Source organism: Sarcophilus harrisii, chromosome 1 (assembly GCF_902635505.1).
Source record: "Sarcophilus harrisii chromosome 1, mSarHar1.11, whole genome shotgun sequence".
NCBI classification, from domain to species: domain Eukaryota; kingdom Metazoa; phylum Chordata; class Mammalia; order Dasyuromorphia; family Dasyuridae; genus Sarcophilus; species Sarcophilus harrisii.
The window spans coordinates 532637818-532655281 of record NC_045426.1 but is presented as its reverse complement, the minus strand read 5'-3'; the positions used below and the strand labels follow the sequence as shown (position 1 = coordinate 532655281).

The following is a 17464-nucleotide window of genomic DNA, read 5'->3' as shown; positions in this document are numbered from 1 at the left end:
ATCATCTTACTTGCTGTAGAGCTATCTTTATGCTAAAATATACGTTCAGTTAAACCCTCCAATACATGTTTTTAAATTTTAAAATTTTAAAATATAAATCCTGAAAGCAGGGAGCCCTTTTCTCTTTGCATCCCCAACACTTTAGAGGTCACTTAGTAGAGAGATTAGGCCTTGGAGATAGCAAGATCTGGGTTCAAGTCCTGTCCATGCCATATAACCATTGTGACACTCAGCAAGAAATTTAACTTTTCAGTGTCTCGAGATGATATTCTAAGTTGCAGAACAATTAATTCTGTGATTTTCCTTTTTTACTCAGTTTCATCTATATAACAAGTATGCCTATTATGTTTTCATGTAAGTCACCGGTAAAAATGTTAAATATTACAAAGAATCTGTAGGCAGCATACTAGAGATCTGCCTCAAAGATAACACAGAACTATGATTGGTGTTCTTTGGGTCAGGTGTCCCACCATCTATCATGCCATCATAGTGTAACATCATGGTCCCAAACCATTTATTTGTAATGACAGAATAAGTCTCTGTCAAACAGCTTTGCAGAAATTTAAATAAACATCTACAGCATTTATTAAAACACTGGATAAATTGAGTTGCTATTAGTAAAACAATAATTTATGAAGAATTTGCAAGATTCTCCTCTCCCTTTTAGGTATATAATAGAAATGGTGCATAATTAGGTATTTATTTATCTATCTATTTGCTTGCTGAGGCAATTGGGGTTAAATGATTTGCTCCAGGTCACATAGCTGGAAGTGTTAAGTATCTAAGGCCAGATTTAAACTCAGGTCCTTCTGACTTCAGGGCTGGTGCTCTATCCACTGCATCACCTAGCTGCTCTTAGGTATTTTATTTAAAAGAGGGTAATATAATCATAGACCAGAGAATACACTTTTTTGGTGGTAGTAAGAATCTGTGGCAACTACAACAAAGCATTATTGGTATGAATCTTCTCTGATAAAGCATCTGTTAAATATAAATCTTTATATCCCAGGACAGGAAAATAACTTGATTATTCAGAATGATTTTTTTTTTCTTTGCACAAGTATAGATAGCAATGAAATTTTACCTGTATGTATAGAAACTATGAAAATGAATATGTTTGGTACAAAACTGCTTAGAACTTAGTGACTAAAATTGTATCCAAAACCACCTGCTACATAGTAATTTTGTTACTTTAATTCTCTAGCACTTACAGATCAAAATTCAAAGTAGTACAAACCATTAAAAAATGAAAGTTTGTATTTACCTCAGTTCCTATACACTAAAATTATATAGTCTCGCAGTGTAATTGTGGGGCATTATTTCCACATGTTATTAATTAAATAAATAAGATAATTTAGCTAAATAAATGCTACATTTGAACATTATTCTTCAGATGTGTTTTCCTAATATTATAAAGGCTCATCAGTAGGTACTATTGTATGTTTCTATGAGAGTTTGTTAGTTATAATTCTGTACCTGCTTTTTATATACAAGTTACTATCTAACAGTTTGGTATGACATTAATTTTCCTATATTAGTTGCTTCAATGCTTTTTCCTTTACCTGTATATCATTCTCCTTTTCCTTCTTTTTGTCTTGGTGACTAGGGTTTTCCATTAAATTTTAAGAAATTTTAATGTGTTGTCCCTCTACCTTATAGTAACAGGACACTGTAGTTATTAGAGATGGCCTACCCATTAAGGTTAGAGAGTTATAAAAGTATTAGTTATAAATGGAATGGAATAATATAATGGAATAACTAACTTCTCCTCAAATTAGTGAACACTTGAAAGGCTGTTAATTTTCCAATTCTAACTAATGTTATTTTTTTGACTATTTTATTTATCAGTCTCTATAACTGGTATAAGGCTTCAAAGAAGTTTCCATCAAGCTTCAAAAAAGTGAATTTCTAAAGTCAGTAGCAGTGATCATTTTAGAATCTATATTATAGGACTTTTTCAGTGCCTCATGCTTCAGTGTCTTTAATGACTACTGCTCTGATGCAGAACTCTTAGCATTACTTAGGCTGTTAATTCATATAATGAGAGCTTGGGCATTTTCACTGGCAAACCTCCATCATACTCATTGCTGTGGCTCACTGACTCATATAAGATGGAAGTAAAATGCTGTATCCCAATCTGATAAAGAAGCTAATGCTCTAACTCTGGAATTTTACCAAAAAATAAAAGCTGTCCTTTAAAAATGACTATCTTATAAAGGATACAACTATCAACTTGTCACTTAAGAATTTCATCCAGATTTTCAATATTCTTATAAACTATTATTAGATATTATTTATTTGGGATAACATGAAAACCACTTAGTAAGCAGTAAGACAGGTTTTACAGTTCTAGTTATCCACAAAGAGAATTTTAAAAAAGAAAAAGGAAACATTCTCTATCCTTAAAGAACCTTATAATCTCTGATGAAAGTATGGTAGATGCCCCAATTTGTATAAAGTAATGAGGTGAATCAGGTGTTTTTATTCCTTTCAAGGAAATAAAAGGGAATTATTTTAACTCAGAATATTTTTTATTGAAAAAAGAAAATTTGTGAGCTATGTAAAAAAATCAGCAATTGTTCTTTTAAAGAAATTTTTCAACAGATCTATTCAACTTCTGCAAACTCAGAAAGTCTGACAAACATAGTAAGATGATATTGTAGTTTAAGGCAAAGATGACAATATTTTCTCATGCTTTGTTAAATCAAGAAGGCACAAAATTAGCACATACTAAAACATTATCAATTTTAACATTAACAAATGTTCTTTTACATGTTTTTTAGAGGGGGAAAATGTTGAAAATATTTTATGGAAATTTTGCAAAAGGAAAATATTACTGGTTTCAACCAGCTGTAAATGCAAATTCCTCCAAATCAGTGTCCTGTATTTTTCACATTTTCCGGTTTTCATCCCTTCTACTAAATCTGCATAATTGCATTCTAAGAGCATAGCAAAGGAGGTGAAATATCTTCTTGAAGTAGGCGTGAGTTATTTTGGAGCTAAACTGAGCTCCAAAACTAGAGATCTTAGAATTCTAACATCTCTCCCTAAGATTGACTGAACATAAAATATAAAAATGACTGAAATGTTCTAACTTCTAAATGGGATCTATCTTCTTCATTTTACATATAAAAAAAGTATTTGCTGACAAAAGAAAAATACTAATTTCCCCAACACTGTTAACTTATGAAAAGAAAAAGTGAATAGTCATATATTGTTAAGGTTTGTCAATCTAATCAAGAACCAGAAATCTTTATGTACAGTCATAGATGGCATTTATCATGTCCCTTTAAATGTAAGGAATACTTTCAAAAAGGTCTAGCATTAAATCACTTCCTCCAATCAAAGATTTAACATTACAGCCTAACCTCCTGGAGAAACAAAGCTTTATTCATAATATATCATCTAAAACTGATAACAGACAGCAGTAACAAAAAAAAAAAAAAGTCTTAAGTAGCATCTCAGGATCTAGAAAATAGTTGTGATATATTTACCCTACTCCACCTTTTTTTTAATTGGTGACCAAAAAATACCTGAAACAAAATTGACAAAAATAAAGAACTATGTGGAACTGAGTTCTAGGGAGAAAGGAGCGGCAAGATATGCAAGAAAAGAGGTCTGAAATCTAAGAAACAAAATGTTTAGAAGATATTAACAAACTGGAAAAAAGAAATATAACACTAATAATACCTTTAATTTTATAGTGTTATATAATTTTCAATACTTCATTGATTACAAAATAATTCTTTAAAAAATTCCCATTATACGAGTAAACTGAGGTTCAGAAAGGCCAAATGCCTTTTCAGGAATCAATAATTGGTAGATTCAAGATATAATCCTGGGTATTAAGACATTTCCTTCCCCAACTCCTTCTTCCTCCACAGGACATGGGTACTTGGCAACTCTCACATTTCCTGTGTTATAGCACAAAGTCTTGAAAAGATATTCACTGGTCTTAAAGAAGAACTCAGTGTGAGCTCTGGCCTTGACATTTAATAGCCAAGTGATAAGTAAAAAGCTTTTTGAATCCGTTTTCTCACTTGTAAAGTAAGAGGAAATTATTTAAATTGCTTATGTAACAGGGATGTTGCAAGATACATTCTTTTGTTTAAAAGGTTAAATTTTAAAAATTCAGCTGTACACTTAGTAATTTGGATGATCTGTATTATAAATCAAGCGTTATAATGTTAAATTGTATATAGATGTAAAGCTCAAACATCTAATATGATGTAAGTTTTTTTTTAAAGAAAAAACTAAAGCGTTTCTAATTTAAATACACAAATTTAAAATACATCAAATATGTTTAGGTTTACTTGATAGAAATTCTGTAAATTGTATTTTATATTGCAAAGTATAACACTACATTAAAACATGGAACTTCACAGGTTTTTGTTACTGTAAGTAGAATAAATGTCTACAGAATGTTTTTAAAAATAAAAGTAAAAAATTCAGTTGTAAGCTGGAAGTTCAAAATTCAATTCAATGCAGCAACACTGAAGCAGGAATGACTAAGGCATAAGCTTTGTGATCAATGCCGAGAATAAGACAAAGATGGAAAAACAGCATAGTTCATATGCTCAAAATCCTATCCTCAAAACTGGGGAATATGTCATAACTGAAGATAAGGAAGGACAGATAGCTCCAGGGAGGGTGTGAAGGGAGAAAGAGAGCTGGATAAAGACCTTCAGAAAAAGTTGAGGAGGAAGAAAATATTATTTGGGGGGAAGATAAAGAGGCACCTGAGCTAAAGCATGAAGGAAGAGAAAAATTCTTTAGGATAGTAATGAAGAGAAAATAGATTCTAGGAATGTATGAAGACTAGAGATAAGGAACTTGGAGTACCTAGAAAAATTCAGAGTAGAATGAAGAGTTCTGAAACACTGTGTGTGAATGGGAATAAGATGATATAAGACTGAAAGGATAGGTTGGAACAAGGCTGAAGGGGGCCTTAACTGCTGGGCCGAGTTTGCAATTTAACTTAAACACACAAAAGAATCACAATTTTGAGCAAACACATCTCTGGATCTTCGGAAGATCACTCTGGCACTGGGAGTGCCAGAACTGAACTGGTGAGGGGAGACACTAGCTACAGGTAAATACTTTTCACCACAGAAATAATATTGTTGCCTTGAGTTTGGCCACTGTACCTTGAAAATAGTCCATATGCCCCATTTATCCCCCATTAGAAAGGGAGCTCCTTAGAAAAAGTGACTGACTTACTTTTCCATTTACATCCTCAGTGTTTAGAATAATGTTCTGCATATAGTAAGCACTTAACAGGTGCTTTTAAAAAATAATAGCTAGCATTTATAGAATGCTTATTATGTGGCAGGTATTGTGCCAAACATCCATCCTTAAAACAATCCTAGAAAATAAATGCTATTATTATCTTGATTTTCCAGGTCATGAAAGCAGAAGGAGGGTAAGCAAGTTGCTCAGAATCACACAGCTGCTAAGTATTTGAAATGGAATTTACACTTAGGTCTTCTTGACTCCAGGCTTTGTGCTCCCTGCACTGTGTCACTGAGCTGTTTATTAGGCAGCACAGACTCTGCATTCTAGGGATTTAAAATAGTTTAATGATGGGAGTGAGGAAGGAAAATAGGAGAAATGCAAGCGGTTGCTTAAGAAAAAGGTAGAGAAAAATTTTATCATTTTCTGTTGAAGATGGTCAAAGAAGGCTTCCCAGAACAGTTGGGACCTGAACAGATGAGCTTAAAGAAAGAGAGACTTGAACGTGCAGAGAAGAGAAAATCAGGCAACTATTCCAACTGGGTCCATGACAACATTTATGTTATGTATAATCTTCACAGGGCCCTCCCTGCTGCTGGACAATCCTTTCATACTTCTCTAACTCCTATTCTGACAATACAGAGGCTCTTCTTCCTTCCTCAAGTTGTCATGGTTTCCTCTCTCCTTACATTATGAATTGAGAACCTTGCCTCATATTTTACTGAAAAAAAAAAAATAAGGCTATTCATGTGGATCTCTTTTTTCTCATCTCTCATTTTTCAGATGTCTTCTACCTCCAAGGGGCACCTAATGTGGTGCAGTGGTTAGAGCATCAGGCTTGGAGTCAAGAAGATCTGAGTTCAAATCCAGAATCAGACACTAGATGTGAGACTCTAGGCAAGTCACTTAAATCTCTTCTCAGTTTTGTAATTTGTAAAATGAAAATAATAAATAGCACTTGAAGATCAAATGGATAATTATTATAAAGCTCTTAGCTCAGGGCCATTATGAGAGAACATATAAGTATTAACTTCACATGAAGAGATGGCCATCTTCCTTAACAAGATCCATACCTCTATCTGCACTAGTGAGCTCATTCCAACTCTTCTCCAACAGACTGTGTCCCTTGTTGTCCTTACTCTATTACTTACCCTTTTTTCTTTAACATTTAATTTACCATTTAAAAAAAGTCCTTTTTATTTACTTCTTTGACTCTGTGTTTTCAACACTTTCACAACAATTTTCTGCTCCTCAATCACTTTACCCTGTTACATACACACCTAACATACATGGAGCCACCATAAACTCTGCTGACATGCTTTTTTGTCTTTGATAGTCTCCTAAGAACTTTATGTCTTAGTGCACGAATACCTTGAAGTCTTCCTGGATATGCTGATTTTGATGTTTTTTTTTCCCCCAGCTTTCTTGGTATAATAGTACACAATTCTGTTACCTGGGACTTATGACAACTGAGTTTTGTTGCAAGTCATACTGTAAGATAACTTATGGTAATATGTCAGATGCTGAAGCATTTTAAATTTCTATTAGGTCTGTCACCAGAAAAGGGAAAAGCTTTCACTTATCTTCAATGTCTCCCTGTTTATTGGCTCAGTTCCTACTGCCTACAAGCATGCCCATGTCTTCCTCATCCTCAAAAACACTAATATTTGATGCTATCAATTGTGCTATCATCTTTCTCTCTCCTGTCTTTTGTAGTTAACCTCCTGGGCAAGATTTCTTCTCCTCTCACCCTCTTCCTAATTCTACAGCAGCAGATCTGATCTCATCATTCAATGGAAATTGTTTTCTCCAAAGTTACCAATGACCTTTTTAATGTTCAAATTTAACGACCTTTTTTCAATCTTTCATTTTTTCTTGAACTCTCTAAAGCCTCTGACACTGTTAATGATCTTCTTTTCCTTGCTCTCTTTAAGTGTTGGGAACACCAATCTCTCCTGCTTTTTGGAATCGCTTCAACTCAGCCTCTGAAATTTCACCCAAGTCACAGACACTAATCATGAGTATTCCATAGTCCTCACTCTTCGTTCCTCTTCTTTTCTTCCCACAGCTCCCATAGGTCCAATTATCATTGCCATGGAGAATGAAGATCTATTTTTTTCTAACTAGAAGCAAGAAAACTAACAAGATCTAAATGAATCAGAAGAAATTTCACTGTTAGCAATAATGATGGTTCTAGATGGTATTTTGAACACAAGGACACCAGAGGTAAAAATGCAACTACCATTTAAGAATGTAAGTGGCCAAATAGATTGCTAAACATTACAATCATCTTTTCAGCAAGATGCTGTAATATAAATGTAAAAGTAAAAAATGTAAATGGAGGCACACTTGTACCTTCGAAATGACTAAATCTGTCATTGGACATACAACCCTATACTATCTTACATTCTACAATGGGAAAGCGGTACATACACACAGAGTCTTTTCTTATTGCTAATTCATGAGTTCTTTAAAATTTCATAGTTGGCCCAAGTAGAAAATACCCAATGTTTTGAGTTAAAAACGTCATTCTGGTTTATGTAAAAAAAAAATAAATAAATAAATCAAGTGAGTAACTCACAAAGTTCTTCTAAGGATCAAGTGAATAATACATGAAAAGTACTTTGCAAATCTTAAAATACTATGTAAATATTAGCAATCATTATCTTAATAAAAATTGAAGTTTATTAATTACATGTAATATATGATATAAATATATTTGTAAAATTGAATAAGCTCTAATAGCTAACTTTATCACAAAAGCAATCTATAGTTATATAGACCATCTAGAAAATTAAATACATTACATATATACATTAAATATATTACATATATTAGACATACAAATTATATTGTTATTTAAAATAGTTCACATAAAAATTTTCTTTTTAAATGTAAATAATACTTATAGAATCCTGCAGAAAGACAGTTTTTTAAAAATTAGTTATAAACATCAGTTTTAATTATAATCAGTCATAGTTATTCAATTTACAGGAATGAAGACTGGCATTTTCTCAAATTGCATAATCCAAAAGATCAAAATAATATTCTTAGTAATACATGCACAATAGGAGAAGGATTAGATCACTTTATTATGCTAGAAGACAGTTTTAATCTCTTTCTCAAAGAGGAATCTCTCCCCTCACAAAATAAACTTAAAAAACAGCAGATTTCTCCTTTAACCTCTTCTCTTTCAACATTCTTATAAGATCAATTTCTTTCATGGAAACTGATATAACTTCAAGAAAGTTATATTCTGAAGTTAGAGATTTATCTTCCCCCCCCCCCCCCCCCCCCCCCTTTATCCTTATACCTACCTTATAGGGATGATGTAGGAAAATAATAGGAGGAACCTGAAAAGGTTACGGTACCATGGGCCTACAAATCCTTGCAAGGTTACCATAACAACCGAAAGGGCAACAAGGGCCAAAAACAGTGCTTTGGTCAGCTGATTCAGCTCAAGGTCCAACAATCCCACCTGAAAGAAATAACAAAAGGTTTATTTGTACAGATTACTAAATCATTACAATAAATTTAGAATTGATATATTATAATCTACAATATGAAAGCTTTTTATGGTTCAAAAGTTCATTTATTACATGTTTTTCATTTAAAAGAACATTTATGTCAATGGTAGAATGAAATGGAAAAAATGTTTTAATCTAAATAGTTTCATCATATTTCACCATATTTATTGGTATGGAAAGAATTCCTCAAGTTTAGACAAAATCAAAACAGTTCTTTGAAAAACTTTACAAAATGATAAAAAAAAAAAAAAAAAAAAGCAAAGAAAATAAATTTAAGTGCTATACTATAATCAGATGTTAGCATTAGGATAGTCTACCAGGGCAGAAATTGAAATCTTGGTGGGAATATTTATTTGCTTATAGGTAAGTTTTGGTATTTCTCACACATTGAAGCTTCTACTGTGACAGAAATCTGAATTATATTTATTCAGAACTCTTTACTCCACTTGAGAGTTATTAAAGGATAATGAGTTGAAGAGAACTTGCCTACTCTTTCCTCAAAGTAGCACAAAAAACATTCTTATACCACTAAATATTATTATATACTTCTAGTTTTTGTTCTCTTAAGAAGCTCAAAGGAACTTCTACTTTAAGAAGTATATAATCTTATAAATCTCTGAGTTTCATGCAGTTCAAACTGATAAATACTATTTAGCACCTCCTATCTCTGAGCTTAAAATCAGGTTGATAATGGCAAAATTATATCAATACTTGGTGACATCTGCCACAGTTGGATGATTATGAAAGGGATAAATGGAAATGGATAATTGTTAAGTATGTCCTACCATGAAAAAGCTTGAGAACTGTTTTGTATAAGTTCATTTTGTAATAATATCAAAATCCTTAGAATGATCTTTAAAAAATTAATTTTTTTATCTTATCATTTTCGTACATGATTAATCCTAGGCCTACTTTTAGCTAAGATTTGCAACTGAATCTACTGAAAATTTTAGATTCAATAGTTAAAACACCCAAAACTGAGTCTATATGGGGAGAGTAATTTTACCTTTAAGCTTTTCCTAGGATAGAATTTTCAGTTAAAAAATAATTTCTGCAACACTAACCTGGTAAGACCCAACAATATACTTTCTGAAGCAAAAGAGAAAATAGCATTCACAGCTTCCCTAAGATTCTATGCTTAAACCACATATGTTTCCAGTTTTAATGGGAGAATCACTTAATTGCAGGTGATATTCCTTATAAGCATATTTTAAAGACTATAGAAAAAAAAGTAATATGTTTACAGGGGCATACAGCTAGGTACAACTGGTTCCATATGCACCTCTAGATAGGGTTACGTGACCTAAAGAATTTATAATCCAAGTGCCCATTTGTATTGCTAGCCACCCCACTGGTGCGCAAGCCAGCAAGATGCTCATCTCCTGCATAAATCTAGGGACAACATTCCTCAGCATACTTTGGAAAGTTCACTTTGGAAACTGTGTTGGTGAATCAGGCTTAATGTTTCTGAAACCTGACCTCATTTCACTTCTTTATACCTTATGATATGCGATGCATCTAATGACTAAGGGAACTTTAAATAATGAATAAGTTAACAGATAAGTATCAATTTCAAGTGGAATATCTGCTTATTTTTAATTTAACATATTGAATAAGAGCCCAAGCTTTCCACAAGAAGAAAACCACTTTTCCTATTGTACCCCTCAATAGAACAGGAAAACGAGTCAAGAGATCTAGTAATTAACTCTGAATAGAAACTTTTCAAAGAAACAGAAATCGCAAACTTCCTATTTTCTCAATAAGGTATAATATGCAGGGATTCACTTAAGTGGAACAACTTTTAGCCAAGTAAAATGTGTGGGAAAATTATATCAATAAGAACTTCTCTGAGTTCTATCACAGAAGCACTTTTATCTCTAGGCACTGCCAGCAGGATCAGTAAAACAACATTCCCCTAGATAACAAATAGTCTGAAAAGGAACTATATTTAAATAGTTCTGAAAAATTCCAACATTCTTGCTTCTGTATAGGCTATCCCTTCCCTTGAGAACAAGGCAGCTGAAGACCACAGCGGCTGATTTATCAGCTGCATTTAAAAAGCAGCACAACGAGGACAAATATCTTGCAATTTCCGCTGGTTCAACTACTACATAGTTTATGCTTGAATTATTGAGAAAAATAGGTTTTTGGATTAAAATGAAGAAAAATTAAGCCAGGGAAGTAGAGCATGTTTCAAAGCCCAGATCTTTTTGCGTTGACAAAGGCGGTCTAAGTTTCAGGCCTCGCTGAGGATCAGATGAAGTCATTATTCATTCAGTCAGGGAAAAAAGACTCAATTACCTCAACCTAAAGATGCTATCAATGAATGCAAAGTGCATATTTTACTCTATTCATCCAAATCCCATTAAAAAGTGAAAGGAATGATTTAATCTGGCCTTCTAGAGTTGGTCTTTTTTTTGTAATAAAATAAAGAATCTCTGTCCAGCAAAATGCATAACCACTACCTCACACTCCCCCCGCTGCATCATAGCAGTGAAAGACTGTAAAAGCAGACAAAAACAGTTAGAAATGAATACAAAGTTTCCTTTGAAAAAACACCACATATAGGATCGAAACATTAAATGTAACCCACTGCACACTGATACGTAGATAATTCAAGCATTAATACCTTTTTAATTGATGAAGACAGATGTGGTCAATTGCCTTATTGGTGAATATAAGAGTCAAGAGACCAAAAAAAAAATGTCGTCCAAATGGTTTTTAGAGCAAATTAAAGAAAAACTTAACTTTTAATCAGGTGAAAAGTATCTTAAAAAAAAAAAAAAAAACCAACAAGATTACATCCAGCTTTCTTTTAGGTACACTACTTTAAGTACATCTAATCTTCCTAGAGTCTAATGGTAATCTGACTACCAATACATAGTAGTAGGTTGAATTTCTTCTTAAAGTGAAGTTGACTTATTAAATCTTAACAGAGGAAATCTCTAAAGAGGAATAAATTAAAGATATATCTCTTATTTTAAAAATTGCATCAAAAAAGAGCACCACAAACACTGTTATGAGTAAATATTTAATAACAGCTTTCTGGCTATCCACAGTTAATATTTAAAATTAACCTAAAGGACATTTATTAGCTTATCTGGATTCCTAAATGTTCCAAATCACATTCTCGTTAAAAATCCAGTTAACTGATAAATTTCGAAGTGTTACTATTTTCCAACTAGAAACTTCTAATATCTTGGAGAACCTCTCTGTCCTTTGCCATAGCTACAATCTTTTCACTAATAGAATATTCTTAATCATTTGAGGTAATTATGACTACATAAGAAAAAGGTGAATTAAGCAGACTACAGAGTAATTTTCAACATTTATTGTAATTTCCCATATTTGTAAAGCAAATTTTCTTCTACTTGTCATAATATTTGTTCTATTTGAAACAACTGTGATAACAAAATTAAATACGCCACTGGAAATTTTAATCTCCAAGGGAAAATTTGTGCATAATGTCTAAGACAACCACAATAGTTTTGCAAAGGGGCTGTTCTAGGATAATGAACACAATAATTGCCTGTATAATCTAAAATGCTACTAATGGCAACAATCACAAATCCATTTAGCTCCTCTTTAATTTATGTACCAAGTTTTAAATAGCTAATGGTTCTCAGTAAAATAATGGTTTATACCAACAATAAAGGGTAAGTACGGTATTCTCCTGCTTAAACAAGAAAATATCAGAGTTGCTTTTTTTTTTTTTTTTTTTTTGAATGAATGAATGAACGAGAATAAGGTCTTATCTTTGTAACACAGTACTATGCTGATATATTTCAAAGTTAAAATCCTTACATACTACTAAGTTCTTTTGAAATCAATTCACTCTAAATTGAAATAAAGGTTTGAGGTTATAAAAACTTTAGTTCTGGCCACTGATTAATGAAGTAGAAGATTAAAAAGCATGACCATCAGGGAAACAAACTATTCTACTGTTGATCTTATGACATTATTCTTGGATTGCCATGATGTTAACATTCTTTTTAAATGGAAATAGACTTTTTCCAGGCTGACCAGGAATTTTGTCAAGATAGCAAATATTAGACTGGGGAATTTTAAATGTTCATTTTAAATTTCTGTCACAGGTTAATAAACTCTGTTTTAATTTATTCCCCTTACCTCCTCCATTTTCCATATAACTGTAGCATAATATAAAAATATACAAGGATGCAATATATCATTCTTCAAGTTGTTCGCACAAACTGGATTATGAAAGCATTGAATTTATTGGCACTTACATTTAAAAGAAAAAAGTCTAGTAAATACAATGTAGCAAAATTGTACCACTGTGTTTTAATTATCCTCTCTACATTAGAAATTCCTATTTTGACCTTTAAAATACAGAAAGGATTGCAACTAAACTAGAAATAATATCTCTAAAGAATGTATACCTTTAGGACATATCTTTGGTTTTTTTTTTTTTTTTCAATTTATAACAGAGCCTAAAAGCAGAAACTAGAAATATTCAAACTTTAATATATGTTTTTTCCTCTTACCAAAGATTTTTTTGGGGGGAGGAGGGAAGAAGGAAGGGTGGAGTAGGGTGGGGTGTAGGAGTGGGAAAAAGGAATATGAACTACTCCATCTTAAGTGTTTCCTAGTACATTCAGGCCAGACACATACTGTAGAAATGTCTAGGCCATTATTGTTTATCGCGTCACTGATCTGCGAAATAAGAAGGGTTTCTTTTGGCCATTATAGCCTATTGGCTCAATAATCTGTGTTTTAAAAGCTCCCTAAATAGGTATTAGAACATCAGTTCTTAATGTTACAAATCTATCACTTTAATCATTTTTTAAGATCCCTAAATCTATATTTACACAACATAAGTTTGAAAAGTCAATTAGTATGTACTTTCATGCCCCATTATATTATCAGCTAACATATTATATAGTTTAACCTACCTAACTACTGCATTGCATATTATATGAAGGATTTTAATTTTGTTCAAGAATTTGTTACCTAAGGTAGTATTTTATTATGCATCTGAAACACCATTTTGCAAATCTCACAGAAGAAATTTCAGAGGTCATCTAGCTTACATTTGAACAAGAATCTCCTTTAGAATTTAATTAATAAGTAGTCATTCAATTTGAAGATCTCTAGTGGTGGGGAACTCCACTATTAATTGAGGCAGCTGGTTTCACTTTTGGATAGTTTTAATTGTTTAAAAAAAAGTTTCTGTATATCAAGCCTAAATCAGCCTTTCTGCATCTTAGACTCACTGACTTAGTTTTAGAGGACAAGGAGAATAACTCATGCCCATCATCCCCAAGTCTATTTGCAACCCTCATTTTATCAACTGACCAATGGCATGACCTCTAGGACCATTACAACTCTGGTTGTTATCTTGCATATATATATTCCAGTTCATCAGTGTCCTTTGTTCCCCCAGTTAAATAAACCACCAACTCTCTATGATTTTACAAGACCAAATATAAATTTCTCTGCTTGGCATTTAAGGAGCCTTACTAGTTTATTTCTAGCCAATTTGCTATTCTTCATACATGGCATTCTATCTTTTATCTCTGTACCTTTTTAAGGCTATTCCTAAAATGCATTTCGCCCTCATCTTTATCCCTATTTTTCTCTCAATTTTTAAAGCTCAAATCAAATGGTACTTTCTACCACAGATCTTCTCTGTCTCTTCTACTCCTTTAGTTTAGTAGGAAACTAGGAGGAAACTAAACTAGTTTAGTTTAGTAGGAAATGTTAGTTTCCTACATTATACTTTGCTATGCATACTTATATATGTACATGCTGTATGAGAGAATATTGAGTTTCAGTTTGGTTTTTATAACCCCACTACCTAGTTGAGTATCTTGCACACAGGAGGTATATTTAATAAATGTTCTGATTATTTCTAAAATTTGATAACCAAAAGTTAATATAGTATATGCTAGATCTGTATGCTATAATTTTTAATATAACATAAGATTTCAACAACTTTTTAAAGTCAGATCACATTGTACACCAAAACATTTTCAGACATACTCTTGCCTGTCCCATTAAGTAGACTAAAACAAAACCAAATGTAAGACTTGGAAAACCTAGGCTTGAATTCTGCCTCAAACAGACTTAATTTCTTAGGGTCTCAATTCTTTCATGTGCAAAACCAGTAGATTATAATGACATCTGAGATTCCTTTCCAGCTCTATATTTATGATACTAGTATATTATTTATTTTATGTCTACTCCTATTGAATTTCAGCTTATCATACTTAGTCTACTAATCTGTCAAGATCTTTTTTATTCTTATTCATGTCATCCAAGTGACATCCCCTTTAGTCTTGAATCATTTGTAAACCTGCTAAGTATGAAATCTATGCCATTAATCAAATCACTGGGGGGTGGGAGGGGGAAGAAAAGAAAAACAGCACTGAACCACTGTGGGGGCTCAACTAGTAACTTCCTTCCAAGTCAAATCTTTCAGGTTTACACTTTCAATTCAGTTGTTCAAAATATTTCTGTATCAGCCCCAATAGTTATGACCTTCCCCATGATTCTCCATTTGTTAAATACTTTGTTAAATTGTTTGTTGTAAATACATTAAATTGACTTTGTTAAATACATTAAAGCAAAATCATATAAAAACTATTCTGAGAAATAAACAAAAACATGTGATTTATTCAAATTTCTGAATATTGTTGCTAGAGAGAAAAGAAACAATTACCTTGGGTATAATGATAGAAACTAATAACAAACCAAAAGAGGGTGACAAAATACTAATGCAAACTTGAAAAATATTGTGCTTTGCCCCATCAACATTGTTAAAAATAATGCATAATGTACCAGATTTTTTTCTTATTTATATACCTTTCAAATAATCATTAGAGACAGACATTTCTGTCCTACAAAGTACAGTGACAGAAATGACTATTACCAAATCTGCAAATATATCAGAATTATTTGTTAAATCTGAAGTGATAGTGATTATATAATGTAAATTATCTTCTTTAAGTGCTGACTTTATTACTTTCTTTTAAAGAATATTATCTATCCTTAGTGTGAAGAATTCTCATTGCTCCAAATATTAATTTTTCTCCCCAACTTAAAACTGGTTGAAACTATCATATTAAATTCCTAGGTATTTTGTGTAAATTTTCTTAGTGCATTTTATTATTTTCTCATAAGCTAAGTCCATTAGATTTCTGAAATTGACAAACACCAACAAATATAAACATTAGATGATTCAAAAAAATTCAAAAAAGATTTTCTCTGAAACCACAAATGTCTACTTTTTAAAGATTAAATATAAAATATATTCAACACCTTAGTTTCAAAGCTGCTCTGTTTCTGTGTGTATATTCTTTAAACAGCCTTTTCTGTTTTGATAGCATTACTACACACACACATATATGTTTATATATACTTTTATATAGATATACTTTATATACTTTTGTATATGTATAAAACTTATCCTCTTCATTCTATACCTATAATCCCTTTCACCTCTCTTCTCAAGAGATGGGTAGCATGTTCATTACTGGGCTTTGTTGTCAAGGTTGGTCATTGTATTGACCAAAGTTCTTAAATCTTTTCAATTTATTTATCTTTACAATGTCCTAGCGATAGTATAAATCATTCCGTGGTTCTGTTCAGTTCACTTTGCATTAATTTGGCAGTTCATATAAGTCTTCCCAGGTTTTTCTGAATCCATTCATTTTATAATTTTTTCACTGTGCAATATAACAAAAAATTCTTACATTCACATGATAATCTGTCAGCCATCCCCCAAAAGCATATCCCCTTTATTTCTAGTTCTTTGTTATAATAAAAAGTGCTGCTATAAATATTTTTGTATATATGGGTTTATTCCCACTGTCTTTGTTCTATTTGAGGTCGAGGACTAATAGTGGTACTATTGGACTAAAGGGTTTGAACAATTCCGTGATTTTTTTTTAAACTCCAAATTGCTATCTAATCATTCCAGTTCACAGCTCCACCACATTGCATTAGTTCTCCCACAACTCTCCAACATTTTTCATTTTCCTTATATGTCATATCTTTGCCAATTTGTTTATTGTGAGGAGGATCACAGAGGGTTTTCTTTTTTTAATGTGCTTTTTTCTTACTATTAGTGATGTGGAACATTTTTATATGTGGCTATTTATTGAGAGTTTTAGACTTCTCTTGAGAACTCCTCTTTCATATCCTTAAAAGCATTTCTTATTTTGATCTTTGTTTTCTTAGAAAAATTATATATTTTTTTAATTAGTGTTAACTGTAATATTTAAAATTTTAAAAATAAGAGTATAATGTTTATAATTATGTAGATAACTTTAACTGGATAAAGTCATAAAACCCACCATTACATATCAAGGATAAATAATTTGTAACACACAAACTCTGTTTTTAGGGGAAAAATACGTAATTTTAAAATTAGACATTTAAGGAGATTTTCAAAAAATATTTTATTCTGTGACTAATAATGGTAATTGTATCTTTCCTTGAAAATGATTATGGTAATTAGTGCTGCTCTTGTAATGGTTCAATCTTATTTGAGAAAATGGTTTTCATTCTTAATTCATTTTAATATTTTGAGAGAATGGTTTTCATTCTTAATTCATTTTAATATTTTAGGCTGTGTTTAGGGAGGAGAGAGATGGAAAAATCAAAGGCTAAAAAAGCAATGTTATAGTTTGACCAGAAGAGGGAGCCCAAGATTGCTCTTTATCAGTTCTTGTTTAAGCCTA

At 31.9% G+C, this 17464-nt stretch overlaps 1 protein-coding gene and 1 pseudogene across 7 annotated transcripts in view; both read right to left on the bottom strand.

The window, feature by feature from the left end:
• The window catches only part of ATP9B (ATPase phospholipid transporting 9B (putative)), a 451952-nt gene that overhangs the window by 153693 nt on the left and 280795 nt on the right, over window positions 1-17464 (bottom strand). For all 7 annotated transcript variants that reach the window (XM_031946730.1, XM_031946732.1, XM_031946731.1 and 4 more), the window contains one exon: window positions 8550-8710. In XM_031946730.1, coding sequence (XP_031802590.1) covers window positions 8550-8710 — 161 coding nt within the window. The remainder of the gene's footprint in view (window positions 1-8549; window positions 8711-17464) is intronic.
• Window positions 2550-7893, bottom strand: LOC116420627 (annotated as a pseudogene).